Raw genomic sequence first — 15,034 nt, 5'->3', positions numbered from 1 at the left:
ACCTTGCGCCAAAAGGTTGGATCTGGAGGAAGGAAAAATTCAAACGAAGCACAAGATGTTACATTGATTAATTTTTTAAGAGAACATTCCTTTGAACAGGCTGCTAGTGCTGCACATGCAGCACTTAATGCTTGTACTGTAACCAGAATAAAGAAGCGATGGGTAAAAGACGGGACCTTGCACCAAAAGGTTGGATCTGGAGGAAGGAAAAATTCAAATGAAGCACAAGATGTTACATTGATTGATTTTTTAAGAGAACATTCCTTTGAACAGGCTGCTAGTGCTGCACATGCAGCACTTAATGCTTGTACTGTAACCAGAATAAAGAAGCGATGGGTAAAAGACGGGACCTTGCACCAAAAGGTTGGATCTGGTGGAAGGAAAAATTCAAATGAAGCACAAGATGTTACATTGATTAATTTTTTAAGAGAACATTCCTTTGAACAGGCTGCTAGTGCTGCATATGCAGCACTTAATGCTTGTACTGTAACCAGAATAAAGAAGCGATGGGTAAAAGACGGGACCTTGCGCCAAAAGGTTGGATCTGGTGGAAGGAAAATTTCAAATGAACCACAAGATGTTACATTGATTAATTTTTTAAGAGAACATTCCTTTGAACAGGCTGCTAGTGCTGCACATGCAGCACTTAATGCTTGTACTGTAACCAGAATAAAGAAGCGATGGGTAAAAGACGGGACCTTGCGCCAAAAGGTTGGATCTGGTGGAAGGAAAATTTCAAATGAACCACAAGATGTTACATTGATTAATTTTTTAAGAGAACATTCCTTTGAACAGGCTGCTAGTGCTGCATATGCAGCACTTAATGCTTGTACTGTAACCAGAATAAAGAAGCGATGGGTAAAAGACGGGACCTTGCGCCAAAAGGTTGGATCTGGAGGAAGGAAAAATTCAAATGAAGCACAAGATGTTACATTGATTGATTTTTTAAGAGAACATTCCTTTGAACAGGCTGCTAGTGCTGCACATGCAGCACTTAATGCTTGTACTGTAACCAGAATAAAGAAGCGATGGGTAAAAGACGGGACCTTGCGCCAAAAGGTTGGATCTGGAGGAAGGAAAAATTCAAATGAAGCACAAGATGTTACATTGATTGATTTTCTAAGAGAACACTCCTTTGCATAGGCTGCTAGTGCTGCACATGCAGCACTTAATGCTTGTACTGTAACCAGAATAAAGAAGCGATGGGTAAAAGACGGGACCTTGCGCCAAAAGGTTGGATCTGGAGGAAGGAAAATTTCAAACGAAGCACAAGATGTTACATTGATTAATTTTTTAAGAGAACATTCCTTTGAACAGGCTGCTAGTGCTGCACATGCAGCACTTAATGCTTGTACTGTAACCAGAATAAAGAAGCGATGGGTAAAAGACGGGACCTTGCGCCAAAAGGTTGGATCTGGAGGAAGGAAAATTTCAAACGAAGCACAAGATGTTACATTGATTAATTTTTTAAGAGAACATTCCTTTGAACAGGCTGCTAGTGCTGCACATGCAGCACTTAATGCTTGTACTGTAACCAGAATAAAGAAGCGATGGGTAAAAGACGGGACCTTGCGCCAAAAGGTTGGATCTGGAGGAAGGAAAAATTCAAATGAAGCACAAGATGTTACATTGATTAATTTTTTAAGAGAACATTCCTTTGAACAGGCTGCTAGTGCTGCACATGCAGCACTTAATGCTTGTACTGTAACCAGAATAAAGAAGCGATGGGTAAAAGACGGGACCTTGCGCCAAAAGGTTGGATCTGGAGGAAGGAAAATTTCAAACGAAGCACAAGATGTTACATTGATTAATTTTTTAAGAGAACATTCCTTTGAACAGGCTGCTAGTGCTGCACATGCAGCACTTAATGCTTGTACTGTAACCAGAATAAAGAAGCGATGGGTAAAAGACGGGACCTTGCGCCAAAAGGTTGGATCTGGAGGAAGGAAAAATTCAAATGAAGCACAAGATGTTACATTGATTGATTTTTTAAGAGAACATTCCTTTGAACAGGCTGCTAGTGCTGCACATGCAGCACTTAATGCTTGTACTGTAACCAGAATAAAGAAGCGATGGGTAAAAGACGGGACCTTGCGCCAAAAGGTTGGATCTGGAGGAAGGAAAAATTCAAATGAAGCACAAGATGTTACATTGATTGATTTTCTAAGAGAACACTCCTTTGCATAGGCTGCTAGTGCTGCACATGCAGCACTTAATGCTTGTACTGTAACCAGAATAAAGAAGCGATGGGTAAAAGACGGGACCTTGCGCCAAAAGGTTGGATCTGGAGGAAGGAAAATTTCAAACGAAGCACAAGATGTTACATTGATTAATTTTTTAAGAGAACATTCCTTTGAACAGGCTGCTAGTGCTGCACATGCAGCACTTAATGCTTGTACTGTAACCAGAATAAAGAAGCGATGGGTAAAAGACGGGACCTTGCGCCAAAAGGTTGGATCTGGAGGAAGGAAAATTTCAAACGAAGCACAAGATGTTACATTGATTAATTTTTTAAGAGAACATTCCTTTGAACAGGCTGCTAGTGCTGCACATGCAGCACTTAATGCTTGTACTGTAACCAGAATAAAGAAGCGATGGGTAAAAGACGGGACCTTGCGCCAAAAGGTTGGATCTGGAGGAAGGAAAAATTCAAATGAAGCACAAGATGTTACATTGATTGATTTTTTAAGAGAACGTTCCTTTGAATAGGCTGACAAACTTTCCTGGCTCTCGTCCAACGAATGAAGACGAATTAGAGCTTCGGATTTGAAAAACTGTTCAAGTGCTAGGAAAGCATCGCTTTGGAATGAGTGCAAGCAGTCCAGAGTTGTGTTTGCACTTAATTATGTGACTTTTGGGAACTAATTTGCTTTATATATGAAAAAACATCAAGTCGTGCAATGACGATAACCAACAAATTCAAGATTTGAAGAGGAATGTGTGAAGAAGTGATAAGTCCAGCAAATTTTCAGTAAATATTAAGTTGCTATCGGTAAATCAAACTTATGATGGGAAATATTTTATTTAGATTAAAGCTTCTTCCAACTAAATTACCCATAATTTGATCTTCACCAGTTTTATTAATATTCATGATTTCAAAATAGAGGTACCAAAAATTGCATCGAGTATTCTTCGAATTACTCGCTCTATATCATTCTCTGTATATTAGAGTATGCACTGATACCTCAATGTACAAATCATATTATATATTACAACATAAATTAGCAAAAAGAAACTTACTGCTTCGCAGCAATCCAAGTCGAGTAAATAAACAGCGCAGCGTTCACACTTGAGCAAATCCTGCGCTTCCCTCATTATTTTAGTTACCAGACATTCCAGATTACTCTGCTCCTCGAAAATGCTCCGTGCCAAATTCAGTAGAATCTGGAAATGAAAAAAAAAAAAAGATTTATGAATATGACGGTATGTTTGAGCTTCGGATTTTATTTACTATTCAACAAGGGTCGGGATGAATTTATGTTTCAACGTTCCGCGGTAATCAACGGGTTCGAAGGTTCAGTAAAGCCTCATATTTCTACTGAGCAAATAACGCGATTCAATTTTATCCGAAAAAATCGGAGGTTGAAATTGATTTTAAAACTTTTATGGAATTCGTGAAACATTCATAAAGCCGCGTTGATCTAATTAATCCACGACTTTTCGATTGAATATTTTCAGTTATAATATCAATTCGAAATTGATCGATTATTTACGATTACTCGAGGGAATTTGATACAGTTATATACAGGGTGTCTCACAAATAATAACAAAAACTCTGCGCTAAAGCCAGGCGGTAGACTCGTAATATTTTATAATGCGCTAAAAACTAATTGCTTCGCTTTTGTTGCTTACCAATCATTAATAAGGATTAATCAGCTTTTAAAAACACCTGTTTTCGACTTAATATTACCTGAGTTTGTACACAAACAATCTCAAATTAGTCTAAACTTGTGATCTCTGTCTTAAAATGGGAAAAATGCGCGAAATTAGCAGTAAAGTGCGTTCTGCCATCGTTATTTTACATAATGAAGACAAATCCGTAGGAAAGATTGCTTCACAATACCATTGAGTTGAACCTTTATCATTGACTTCGGAGTTGTATGGTCCGCAATCTGCAATGAATGCAGCGGGCCCTTGACCATCGAGATTAGATTTTATATTTATAAAAATTATGTGGACCGGTGCAAAACGTTTGACGTTTGACGTTTGACGTTTGACGTTTGACGTTTGACGTTTGAAGAAAAGTTGATGCCAAACTGTATAATCTCAACAATCAAGTATGGCTGTGCGATTAATTGGAAACGGACCCATTTTCCAATACGACAATGATCCCAAGCATAGTTTAAAATTATGATATCTGGAAGAGAAAGAGGCATAAGGGGTGTTAATAAAAATGGTTTGGTCTCCTCAGAGCCCGGATCTCGATCCCATTAAGCTTTTGTTTGATGGAATAATTTGATAGGAACGTTCGTAATTGTGGTGCATCCTTGATTTGATGTGTCGCGAGGATGACGTGAAATAAAGTTTGATTGATGCATATATACCAAATGTCTCCTTAAAATTCTAAAGCCGAACAGTGGTTCACACAAAAAAATTCTACGATTTCATTGGTTAGCGAATTTCGAATATAAAAATTTTGACGTCTTGCGAGTTGAATAAGCTACAAAATTATTCATATACACCTTTTTGCATTATTCAAAAGGCGGATTAACAAAAATGATATCTATATATACGAAGAGTTTCGGGAATATATTTAAATATATATATTTTTCGTCGGAATGGAAAACTGCTGTAAATGTCAAATGAAATTACGTTGAGGCTGATGGAATCGGACGTTTTCGCTTAGCGTTTAATGAAAGTTAGAAGTTAGGTTGACGTTTATTTTATATTTGGAAGAAGAGTTTTGAGGTGTGTCATTCGAACAAAGTTTGTTTTTAAAATGAAAAAAAAAAGACATGAAATTCGTGAATGGGACTTTTATTGCATTCTTAGCGAGAGCGTTGGCGGTTTAATAAGAACGAATCTACGAAATAAACGACAATTTGGATGTCTTTGAAGCCACTTTATATTGTTCTTTAATCAGATTGTTCATTCGAGCCACGGAATCTTAATAGTTCTTGATGATTTTAGACTGAATCTTATTAAAAATCTGCACGGCGAACCTTCTTGCTTTGGAAAAGGGGCAATATACACGAGGAAACCATAGGTATCCAGAATGGGGATTAAAAGATTGACAAAATTCTTGGTAACAAAATCAAAGAAGACAGTGGACGAAGCAATTAATACCACGCCTGTAGCTTTGGGTATAAAGGCACCATAGCGAAATTGGGTTTTACTCATCATTCCAGATCCAGACGAAACCAATGAAATGGGTCCTGAAATTACCAAAGAAGAAGTTACACTTCAAAAGAACAGAAGAGTTGATGGTCATGACAATGTGTACGCGGAAACCTTTAAACTCACAGCTGCGGGGGACGGGGTTGGTATAAATCTCATTACCACATTAATCAACCGAATGTACAGAGTCGGAAAAATACCCTCAGACTGGCTAAGATCCAATTTTTGTCATTCTGCCAAAGAAGGACAATGCATTACAATGCGACAAATACCGCATGATTGGTTTGATGTCCCACGCCTCGAAGAAGGTCTTTAGAGAACGGAAGAGTTGATGGTCAGACTAATGCTGACTCAGAGATGTAGAGACATGAAGGATGTGTATTGTCTACTGTTCAACTTTTACTCTGAGCCAGTATTCGACGAAGCTCTCGAGAATACAACTGCAGGGCTTTATATGCATACGCCCAGACTATTGGTGTTCTCAAAAATACAAAGAAACGCCACCCCCAGTCTCCATGGAGAGATCATCGAAGAAGTTGCATCTCTAAAATACCTGAGACAGCTCGTCAACCAGCAATTCGAAACGTAAACTCGAAATCAGATCAAGAATTGAGCAAGAGCAAGCGCGGAAAACTCTGAACAACACGAGGACACTTCTGGCAAACCGCAACCTCAGCCTGGAACTCCGGACCAGGAAGGTTGGACTATGGATGCGGCCACAGAGAAGAAAATTGATGTACGTCTACATGTGAATGCTGAGGATTTCTTAGACGGAACATAAGACAAACATAGAGATCATACAGCAAATGGGTAAATTCTCACGACAATCAAGGAGAGAAAGTTGCAGTACCTAGGGATTCTCCGCCTGATAATAGAAGGGAAGATCGCGCAGATGGTTCGGACAGACGTCTACAGAGAATGTCATACGGCATCGTAAGAAGGAGAAGTGTAACTTTGGATATAAAGGCACCATGGAGAAATTAGGTTTTATTTACCATTTGGTCCCAACTTGTTGTTTTATTCTTGTTGAAAATCTGCACGGTGGATCTTCTTGCTTTGGAAAAAGGGCAATATATCTGAGAAAAGCGTATCGACAAAATTCTTGGGAATAAAATCGAAGAAAACGGTGGACGAAGCAATTGATACCACGCTTGTATCTTTGGATAGAAAGCTATTAAGGCGAATTTGGGTTTTATTTAACACAATTTCTATTCGGACATGTATTTTGCGCGCTACTTGCGTACTATAGGGAAAAGGGTTTCATTGGATTGTCCCTATTGCGTTGGAGTGCAGGATGATGCTCTGCAGGCAGTTTTCTATTGTGAAGGATGAGCGGTGATCAGGTAGAGACGTATCGGCGAACTGTCCGCAGCTACTATCGCGGTTAAGGAATTCTGCGCACCAAAAAAAAATCTGAGCTAGCGATTTAAGCGAGAAAAAAGGAAGAAGTGAGAGACGGAGGTTTTAGTTGTTTGGAAAAGTGATGAGCTTCCAAAATCAACTCTTTGTACGTATAAATGGCAAAAGATTTCTGTACAGTGCATGTGGACCTAGGGCAACGTTAGCAACCTTGTTTATGTTGAATGTTATTTTAGTTTTCCATACAACATCTGTTCCTTGGTATCCCTTTCTTTTTTATTATTGTTTTCTTTTCGTATTCGATCTTTATATCGTTTCTTAAAAATTTGCCTTTCAATTTTTCTATTATTTCGACTTCTGTAGCTCTCTTCTGTTCCTTTTCCGCTGATTCCTCTTGATATCCTTCTTTCTTAACTGTTTAACATGTCTTCAATTGCATATGATTCTCATTTCTTATGCTTTCAAATTCAATTCAATCGTATTCAGTTGGCTGTTCTGGCTGACAGTTTTCTCCATTATTCTCCAATATTTGAAATCGATACAAAGGAAAATTATTATTTCTCTTCATAAATTTTGTCTTCAATTGTTATATATTTATACTATTTTTACTAATCTTCGAGAACTAGATACAGTTGGTAATGGATCGTCTAATTCATCAAATTCTCCATTTGCATTGATGCTACTTGAGTTGGATTTATAAACTTTTATGCTCGCCCTCTAGCTGACGCTTCCGTTCGCGTTTAAACGCCTATCCAACGCGAAGTCGAACGTAACGCCAACGGAAGCGTCAGCGTGATCGCGTACTTAGATTTCGATCACATCCGTCTAAGAATGTCGTTCCAATCTTGAATTTCATCTTTTTCCTATATTCTGCATCTCTTCTACCCCGTATATATCTGGTTATTTCGACTTCCTCTGGTTTCTTGTTGTTATTTTGGGCAGTTATTATATTTTCTGCTTGTTCTTCGGCTCGAACCGAACCTATTCCAATAAGAGGTGCCATTTTTTGAGAGGAAGGTATGCCGTTAATAATGGAACACAACATCAGCCAAATGGCCGCCACGACTGCGTTTACAGGACCATATACTTTTCATGAAATTTTCCGTAACCAAATTGCAAAGCGACTGCCCTATGTCCTCGATAGCCTCACGAATTCCATCTTTGAGGTCTTGAATCGATGCTGGACAGTTGGCGTAGACTTTATCTTTCTTTGTTGGCCCCAAAGGAAAAAGTCGCAAGGTGTTAAATCACAAGATCTCGGTGGCCAATTGAGATAACACGGTCCAGAAATTTTTCCCGTAAAAGATCGAGATGGTTTCGTTGCTTGTGTGGCACGTAGCGTCGTCTTGTTGAAAGTAAACGTTGTCCAAATCAATACCATCCAATTCCGGCCATAAAAAATCATTAATCATCTCTCGATAGCACAATCCATTCACCGTAACTGTGGCTCCAGCCTCATTTTCGAAAAAGTAAGGTCCAATGACACCGCCAGACCATAAATCGCACCAAACTGTCACGCATTGAGGATAGAGAGGATTTTCAACAATAACTCTCGGGTTTTCCGAGCCCCAGATTCGACAATTTTGTTTATTGACGTAACCACCAAGGTGGAAATGGGCCTCATCAGTTAAGGACCCAATCAGCAAAGACACGACGTTGTTGATGGTCGGCCGGCTTGAGTTCTTGTGTTAACTGAACTTTATAGGCCTTAAGACCCAAGTCTTTATGCAAAATACGGTGTAATGGCGTTTGTGGAATGGCTAATTCCAAAGAACGACGAGGAACGGACAAACCTGGGTTTTCTTCAACACTTTGGGCTACAGCAGCAATATTCTCAGTTGTTTTTGAGCGACGTGCACGGGTTTTATTCTTCGCATCACTAACTTGTCCCGACAGCTCAAATTTTTCCACCAATTTCTGTATTGCGGTCCGAGAAGGTGCTTCACATCGACCCAAAAATGTTTTAGTTTTACGAACCGTCTCCGCCAAACTTTCGCCATTTTTATAGTGAATTTTAATAATTTCAATGCGTTGTTGAACGCATTTTCATTAATGGCGTAGTTTCTACTTGTCAAATGTCAAAAAATGACAGCTTCAAAAGTGACATTTACCGAAATAGCGGGCTGTTCAAAATAACACCTCTTATTGGAAAACCCTATACTTTGTTGGTCTTAAAAAGAAGATTAATGTTTTGTCCAAGTTTAATTTTGAAATTTCGCCGATCAGATCATCTTTTAGCTAGGTTAGAATTTCTTTTTTGAATTACTTAATTCTTTATAGGTAAAATTAGCTGTTACTACAACATCTGTACCACAAAATAGATTTATCTCTTATCCCCAATCCCAAATTCCAATTTCGACTCTGATGGAAACTCTATAGAGATTTGTAATAGATAAACTCACCTGATTCCTCTTATATTCTAACACTGATACTTCGAATAACTGTGCGTTCTGGATCCCAATACCGCAGAAAGTTAAGTATCGTTGAAAAACTTCGACGTCTTGAGCAGTGAAATCTTGCGAATCGTTGGTTTTGTTAATAATTTGGGCGACGCCAATCACGTCACCTTCATAATTACATATAGGCATGCAAAGGATCAAATTGGTCCTGTATCCCGTCCGTAGATCAATTTCATTGTTAAATCGTGGGTCCTGGAACAATATGACATAAAATACAATCTTACACCTTGCTTAAACTGGTTCGATAAAGTGAGATTTCTTTATAATTATTGGCCAGAAACCTACTTTGAACCAACTAGAAACCATTCAAAGCGCAGCACTACGGATATCAACGGAAGCATTTCGTACTATCCCGATAGAAAGACTACAATGCGAAATTGGGAACCCCCTCCGACCTTACAACTTCATATGCACAAACCAGCAGAATCCAGTTCGGTTCAGCATACTGAGAAAACTCTCAATCGTCAAACACCAAAACAGAAACATCATTATGGATAGGAGGAAAACGCCTCAATCTCCGTTCCAATAAAATCAAAGCCGACACTTCACTGGCCAAATTTAACGAATAAGGAGCCCCCAATACACTAAATAGGAAAGAATTTGCTCCTAAATTTGATAAGTTTCCAGAATTTGTTGTCCATGAAATAAGGAGCTGTTCGACGAGATTTGCAAGACTGGCGAGTAGCTTTTGGCTCCATTTTCCCCATTTTCCGCCCCGGTGAGGGAGCTCTGGTCCATCGAAAACAACCATTTGTTATTGGTTTGTTGGATTTAAACCTGTTCGTACGGACACCGATGATGGTGAACGTTCTGGTCGTTCCATTGAGGTTGCTACTCTAGAAAACATCAGGAAAGTCTACAAATCGGTTATATCTAATCGTAAATTGAAATTGCTTGAGACAGCTGATGCCGTGAAGATATCAGAAGGCAGAGTGTTCACAATTATGCATGAATATTCGACCATGATAAAGCCTTAACTTCGGAATCAGAACGATCATCATCTGAGCGGACTGCAGTCGGTGAAGTTGTCGGATCGTTTGATTGCAAAAACCAACAAAAACCGTCCTCATATATTGAAGACAAAAACCACTGTTTCACCAAGACACTGTACCGATTTGCAGTCGATGGTAACGATGGTTAAATTGAACGAATTGCTTCCTCATCCATCGTATAGTCCAGATCTGGCTCCCAGTGACTAGTGGCTATTCGCTGATCCCAAAATGGTAAGAAATTCAGCTCAAATGAAGAAGCTATCGCTGAAATTGAAGCCTATTTTGAGGCAGAAGACAAATCCTTCTACAAGGACGACATCGAGAAGTTAGAGAAGATGTGTCTCAAAAAATGTGTTTTTCTGAGTTAGACTTAATGAGTGATGTGTTATGGAGGGTCCACACGATACAGACTTCCATAAAATTCTATAGAATTTTGTCTGTGCAAACTAGACTGTACAGACAAATGTCGGTGCGATCCAAAAGTCGAAGTATCCAAATTTAAATTGTATTTTCGAAGTCAGAAGTAATGAAAAGTCTGTATAAACATTCTATCCAAATGTTTGGGTAAAATTTTTTACTCCGACTTCATAGTTTGTACAGATATCTGTACGAACGAAAGTCTGTATCGTGTGGACCCACCATTATGTGTTAATGTTTTTGAATACTATTTTGTACATAATTCAATGTTGATATAAAAAATATTCAAGTCGGGTAGCAAAATACAATGCAAATTATTGATTAGATTATGAATACATATCCCTACAGTAAACTTATGAAAATTTTGTAAAAGTCACGCGATAAAAAGTTTGCATGATATCGCTTCCGTTTTCGTTGTCTATTTTTATCGCAGAAAATCTATCATCGCAAAATATAAAACGATATAAAGTATATCTTTTCTAGTTTATGACTGCAATGTAATAACCGTCGAATAAATAAATTTTTTGCTACACTAATAAACAGTGTACAGCGTGATTTGATTTTTTTAATTTTTGTAATAACGCTGTTGAACTGTTACAATTTACGCAATTTTATTTGTGGAGGTCAATAGAAGCTTAACCTCAAGTTTATGGGGCGGTCACCCTTGTCCCCCGGCCGCCATCTTGGAAAAAGAGGTGCCAACACTTTTATCGCGATATCTTGGAAACTATGCGTCTTACAAAAAATTTGTTCCGACGTAATTTGTTGCAAATTGTTTTGCCTACAAATATGTTTATATAACTTTTTGCCCTAAATTTAAAATTAAAGAAGTTATAAACAAAAAAGCGAGAAACTTTTTATAAAAATTTTCTTTTTTGCTCTACAACTTTTTTTATATATTTTACAAAAAAATTACCTCCGACCAATCTTGTAGATTATCTTATGAGGAAAATTTTTCTCTGTAATTTTTTTAATTTCATTCATTTAAAACGATGTTACAGCGCTCCAAAGTTTCCGAGATATCGCGAAAAAAGTGTTGGCACCTCTTTTTCCAAGATGGCGGCCGGGGGACAAGTTGTCGACCCCACAAAGTTGAGGTTAAGCTTCTTTTGACCCCCATACATGTCCCAAAAATAAAATTGCGTCCTCTAAAAACATTTCAATGGACTATTAGGACATTCCGGAAATTATAACTAAGGTTCAGGTAGATAATTCATCAGCTGATTTCGGATTCTAGCTGGTGAAAAGACCCGGAGACTGTATTTTTAAATTAATTTGGCCGTAGTTGTCTGAGATATCAGTTCATTTCGGAAAAAAGGTAACCCAAAATAGTTAGTGGATTCCGGGTGTAAATTTAATAGAGAATATTATAAATTATGTCATTAAATTAATTTGAAATCAGATTTACAATGCATCGAAAGGTTTCTTAATTAATTATATAAGTTCAGGATTCAAATATCGTTAAAGAAAATTGGATTAGAGTAAAGTTTTTATATTAAAACAAATTTAAAATATACTTTATATAAAGTAAACCTCAAAGTCACCGCTTTTACTTATTGTGTTTACAATTTACGAAATTGTAAATTGACGTCCAAATTAATGAGAGGGCGGTGCGTCGATGCAACTGGATGCCACGTGTCATTCATTACCACACGTCACTTGCAGCGGCTTACGTTAAGGTACAATTTCATGTTGACGCTTGACGCCTACTTAGAACTTCAAATGAGGTCACGTGGTACAATTTTTACTTAAATTAATGCAGCGTCAAAACTAAACATTGTTTAGCGTTTTGAATCGTATATAAATGCAAAACGTTCGTTAATATTTAATGGAGTTTGCAGTAAACAGTTACCAAATATTGACGTTTTGACGGATTGACGTTTTTGCTTAATATGGGGACGGTTTCACTGCAGCGGCCATCTTGAAAAACACGTTTTATCAAATATCTCACGAACCGCGCATCATACGACAAAAATTGTATAAATCATTATTGTAGATAATAATATTTGCCATCTTTTTTATTTGAAACTTTTTTTTTTATAATGCATAGGTTTTTAATTACAGCGCTCCAAACTTTTTCTCCCATAGAATTCAGGAGAAAGGAAGGAGTCTACGCGCGAAGCTGCGACCCGAATGGGAAGAGGACCTGTCAAAATGACAGGAATGTTCTTTTTCGTATCCACCCGCGGATTTATCTGGGGTGGATGCCTAGAGGGACGGGACTACAGAATGTCAGTTTTATACTTAAATTAATGCAGCCCCAAAACTAAACATTTTTTAGCGTTTTGAATCGTATATAAATGCAAAACGTTCGTTAATATTTAATGGAAATTGCACTAAACAGTTACCAAATATTGACGTTTTGACGGATTGACGTGTTTGCTTAATATGGGGACGGCTTCACTGCAGCGGCCATCTTGAAAAACACGTTTTATCGAATATCTCGCGAACCGCGCATCGTACGACAAAAATTGTACAGATCATTATTGTAGATAATAATATTTTCCGTCTTTTTTATTTGAAACTTTTTTTTGTATAACGCATAGGTTTTTAATTACAGCGCTCCAAACTTTTTCTCCCATAGAACTCAGGAGAAAGGAAGGAGTCTACGCGCGAAGCTGCGACCCGAATGGGAAGAGGACCTGTCAAAATGACAGGAATGTTCTTTTTCGCATCCACCCGCGGATTTATCTGGGGGTGGATGCTTATAGGGACGGGACTACAGAATGTCAGTTTTTTACTTAAATTAATGCAGCCCCAAAACTAAACATTTTTTAGCGTTTTGAATCGTATATAAATGCAAAACGTTCGTTAATATTTGATGGAAATTGCACTAAACAGTTACGAAATATTGACGTTTTGACGGATTGACGTGTTTGCTTAATATGGGGACGGCTTCACTGCAGCGGCCATCTTGAAAAACACGTTTTATCGAATATCTCGCGAACCGCGCATCGTACGACAAAAATTGTACAGATCATTATTGTAGATAATAATATTTTCCGTCTTTTTTATTTGAAACTTTTTTTTGTATAACGCATAGGTTTTTAATTACAGCGCTTCAAACTTTTTCTCCCATAGAACTAAGGAGAAAGGAAGGAGTCTACGCGCGAAGCTGCGACCCGAATGGGAAGAGGACCTGTCAAAATGACAGGAATGTTCTTTTTCGCATCCATCCGCGGATTTATCTGGGGGTGGATGCTTAGAAGGACGGAACTACAGAATGTCAGTTTTTTACTTAAATTAATGCAGCCCCAAAACTAAACATTTTTTAGCGTTTCAAATCGTATATAAATGCAAAACGTTCGTTAATATTTAATGGAGTTTGCAGTAAACAGTTACGAAATATTGACGTTTTGACGGATTGACGTGTTTGCTTAATATGGGGACGGCTTCACTGCAGCGGCCATCTTGAAAAACACGTTTTATCGAATATCTCGCGAACCGCGCATCGTACGACAAAAATTGTACAGATCATTATTGTAGATAATAATATTTTCCGTCTTTTTTATTTGAAACTTTTTTTTGTATAATGCATAGGTTTTTAATTACAGCGCTCCAAACTTTTTCTCCCATAGAACTCAGGAGAAAGGAAGGAGTCTACGCGCGAAGCTGCGACCCGAATGGGAAGAGGACCTGTCAGAATGACAGGAATGTTCTTTTTCGCATCCACCCGCGGATTTATCTGGGGGTGGATGCTTATAGGGACGGGACTACAGAATGTCAGTTTTTTACTTAAATTAATGCAGCCCCAAAACTAAACATTTTTTAGCGTTTTGAATCGTATATAAATGCAAAACGTTCGTTAATATTTAATGGAAATTGCACTAAACAGTTACCAAATATTGACGTTTTGACGGATTGACGTGTTTGCTTAATATGGGGACGGCTTCATTGCAGCGGCCATCTTGAAAAACACGTTTTATCGAATATCTCGCGAACCGCGCATCGTACGACAAAAATTGTACAGATCATTATTGTAGATAATAATATTTTCCGTCTTTTTTATTTGAAACTTTTTTTTGTATAATGCATAGGTTTTTAATTACAGCGCTCCAAACTTTTTCTCCCATAGAACTCTACGCGTACGTGTGTGTGTGTGTGTGTGTGTGTGTGTATGTCGGCTAGGCACTACAGATTGTCAGTGTTAAACACCTAGAAGTGTACAGGACGGACCCAAAGTTAAGCTGATGCTGCAAAATTTACAAAATGATCGGGATTTGTTTCGGAATCTAGCCGTCATATTTATGAGAAGAACATTTTGAAAAATATCACCGTTTGCACATTACAGACAATATAAATACTGTATAATGTTATTACCAAGCCAATTCTGAAGAAGATGAACTTTCAAAATTACGCGTCCTGTGAAGTTAACCGCTGTGTATACCAGAACCATCGTATGTATACAACAATGATTTTATTAGGGCTTTAACATTTTATGGGCGACAAAATCGGCTTTAAGATATACAA

The 15,034-nt window shown here is 38.0% G+C and overlaps 1 protein-coding gene across 1 annotated transcript in view; it reads right to left on the bottom strand.

The window, feature by feature from the left end:
- The window catches only part of LOC130894312 (cGMP-specific 3',5'-cyclic phosphodiesterase), a 62,785-nt gene that overhangs the window by 26,828 nt on the left and 20,923 nt on the right, over positions 1 to 15,034 (bottom strand). Inside the window, exons 4-5 of the mRNA XM_057801038.1 lie at positions 9,099 to 9,347; positions 3,241 to 3,384 (exon numbers count right to left, since the gene is read on the bottom strand). Coding sequence (XP_057657021.1) covers positions 3,241 to 3,384; positions 9,099 to 9,347 — 393 coding nt within the window. The remainder of the gene's footprint in view (positions 1 to 3,240; positions 3,385 to 9,098; positions 9,348 to 15,034) is intronic.

Source organism: Diorhabda carinulata, chromosome 5, assembly GCF_026250575.1.
Source record: "Diorhabda carinulata isolate Delta chromosome 5, icDioCari1.1, whole genome shotgun sequence".
Taxonomy (NCBI): domain Eukaryota; kingdom Metazoa; phylum Arthropoda; class Insecta; order Coleoptera; family Chrysomelidae; genus Diorhabda; species Diorhabda carinulata.
The sequence above is the reverse complement of the archived record's forward strand: the minus strand, read 5'-3'. Positions and strand labels throughout refer to the sequence as shown.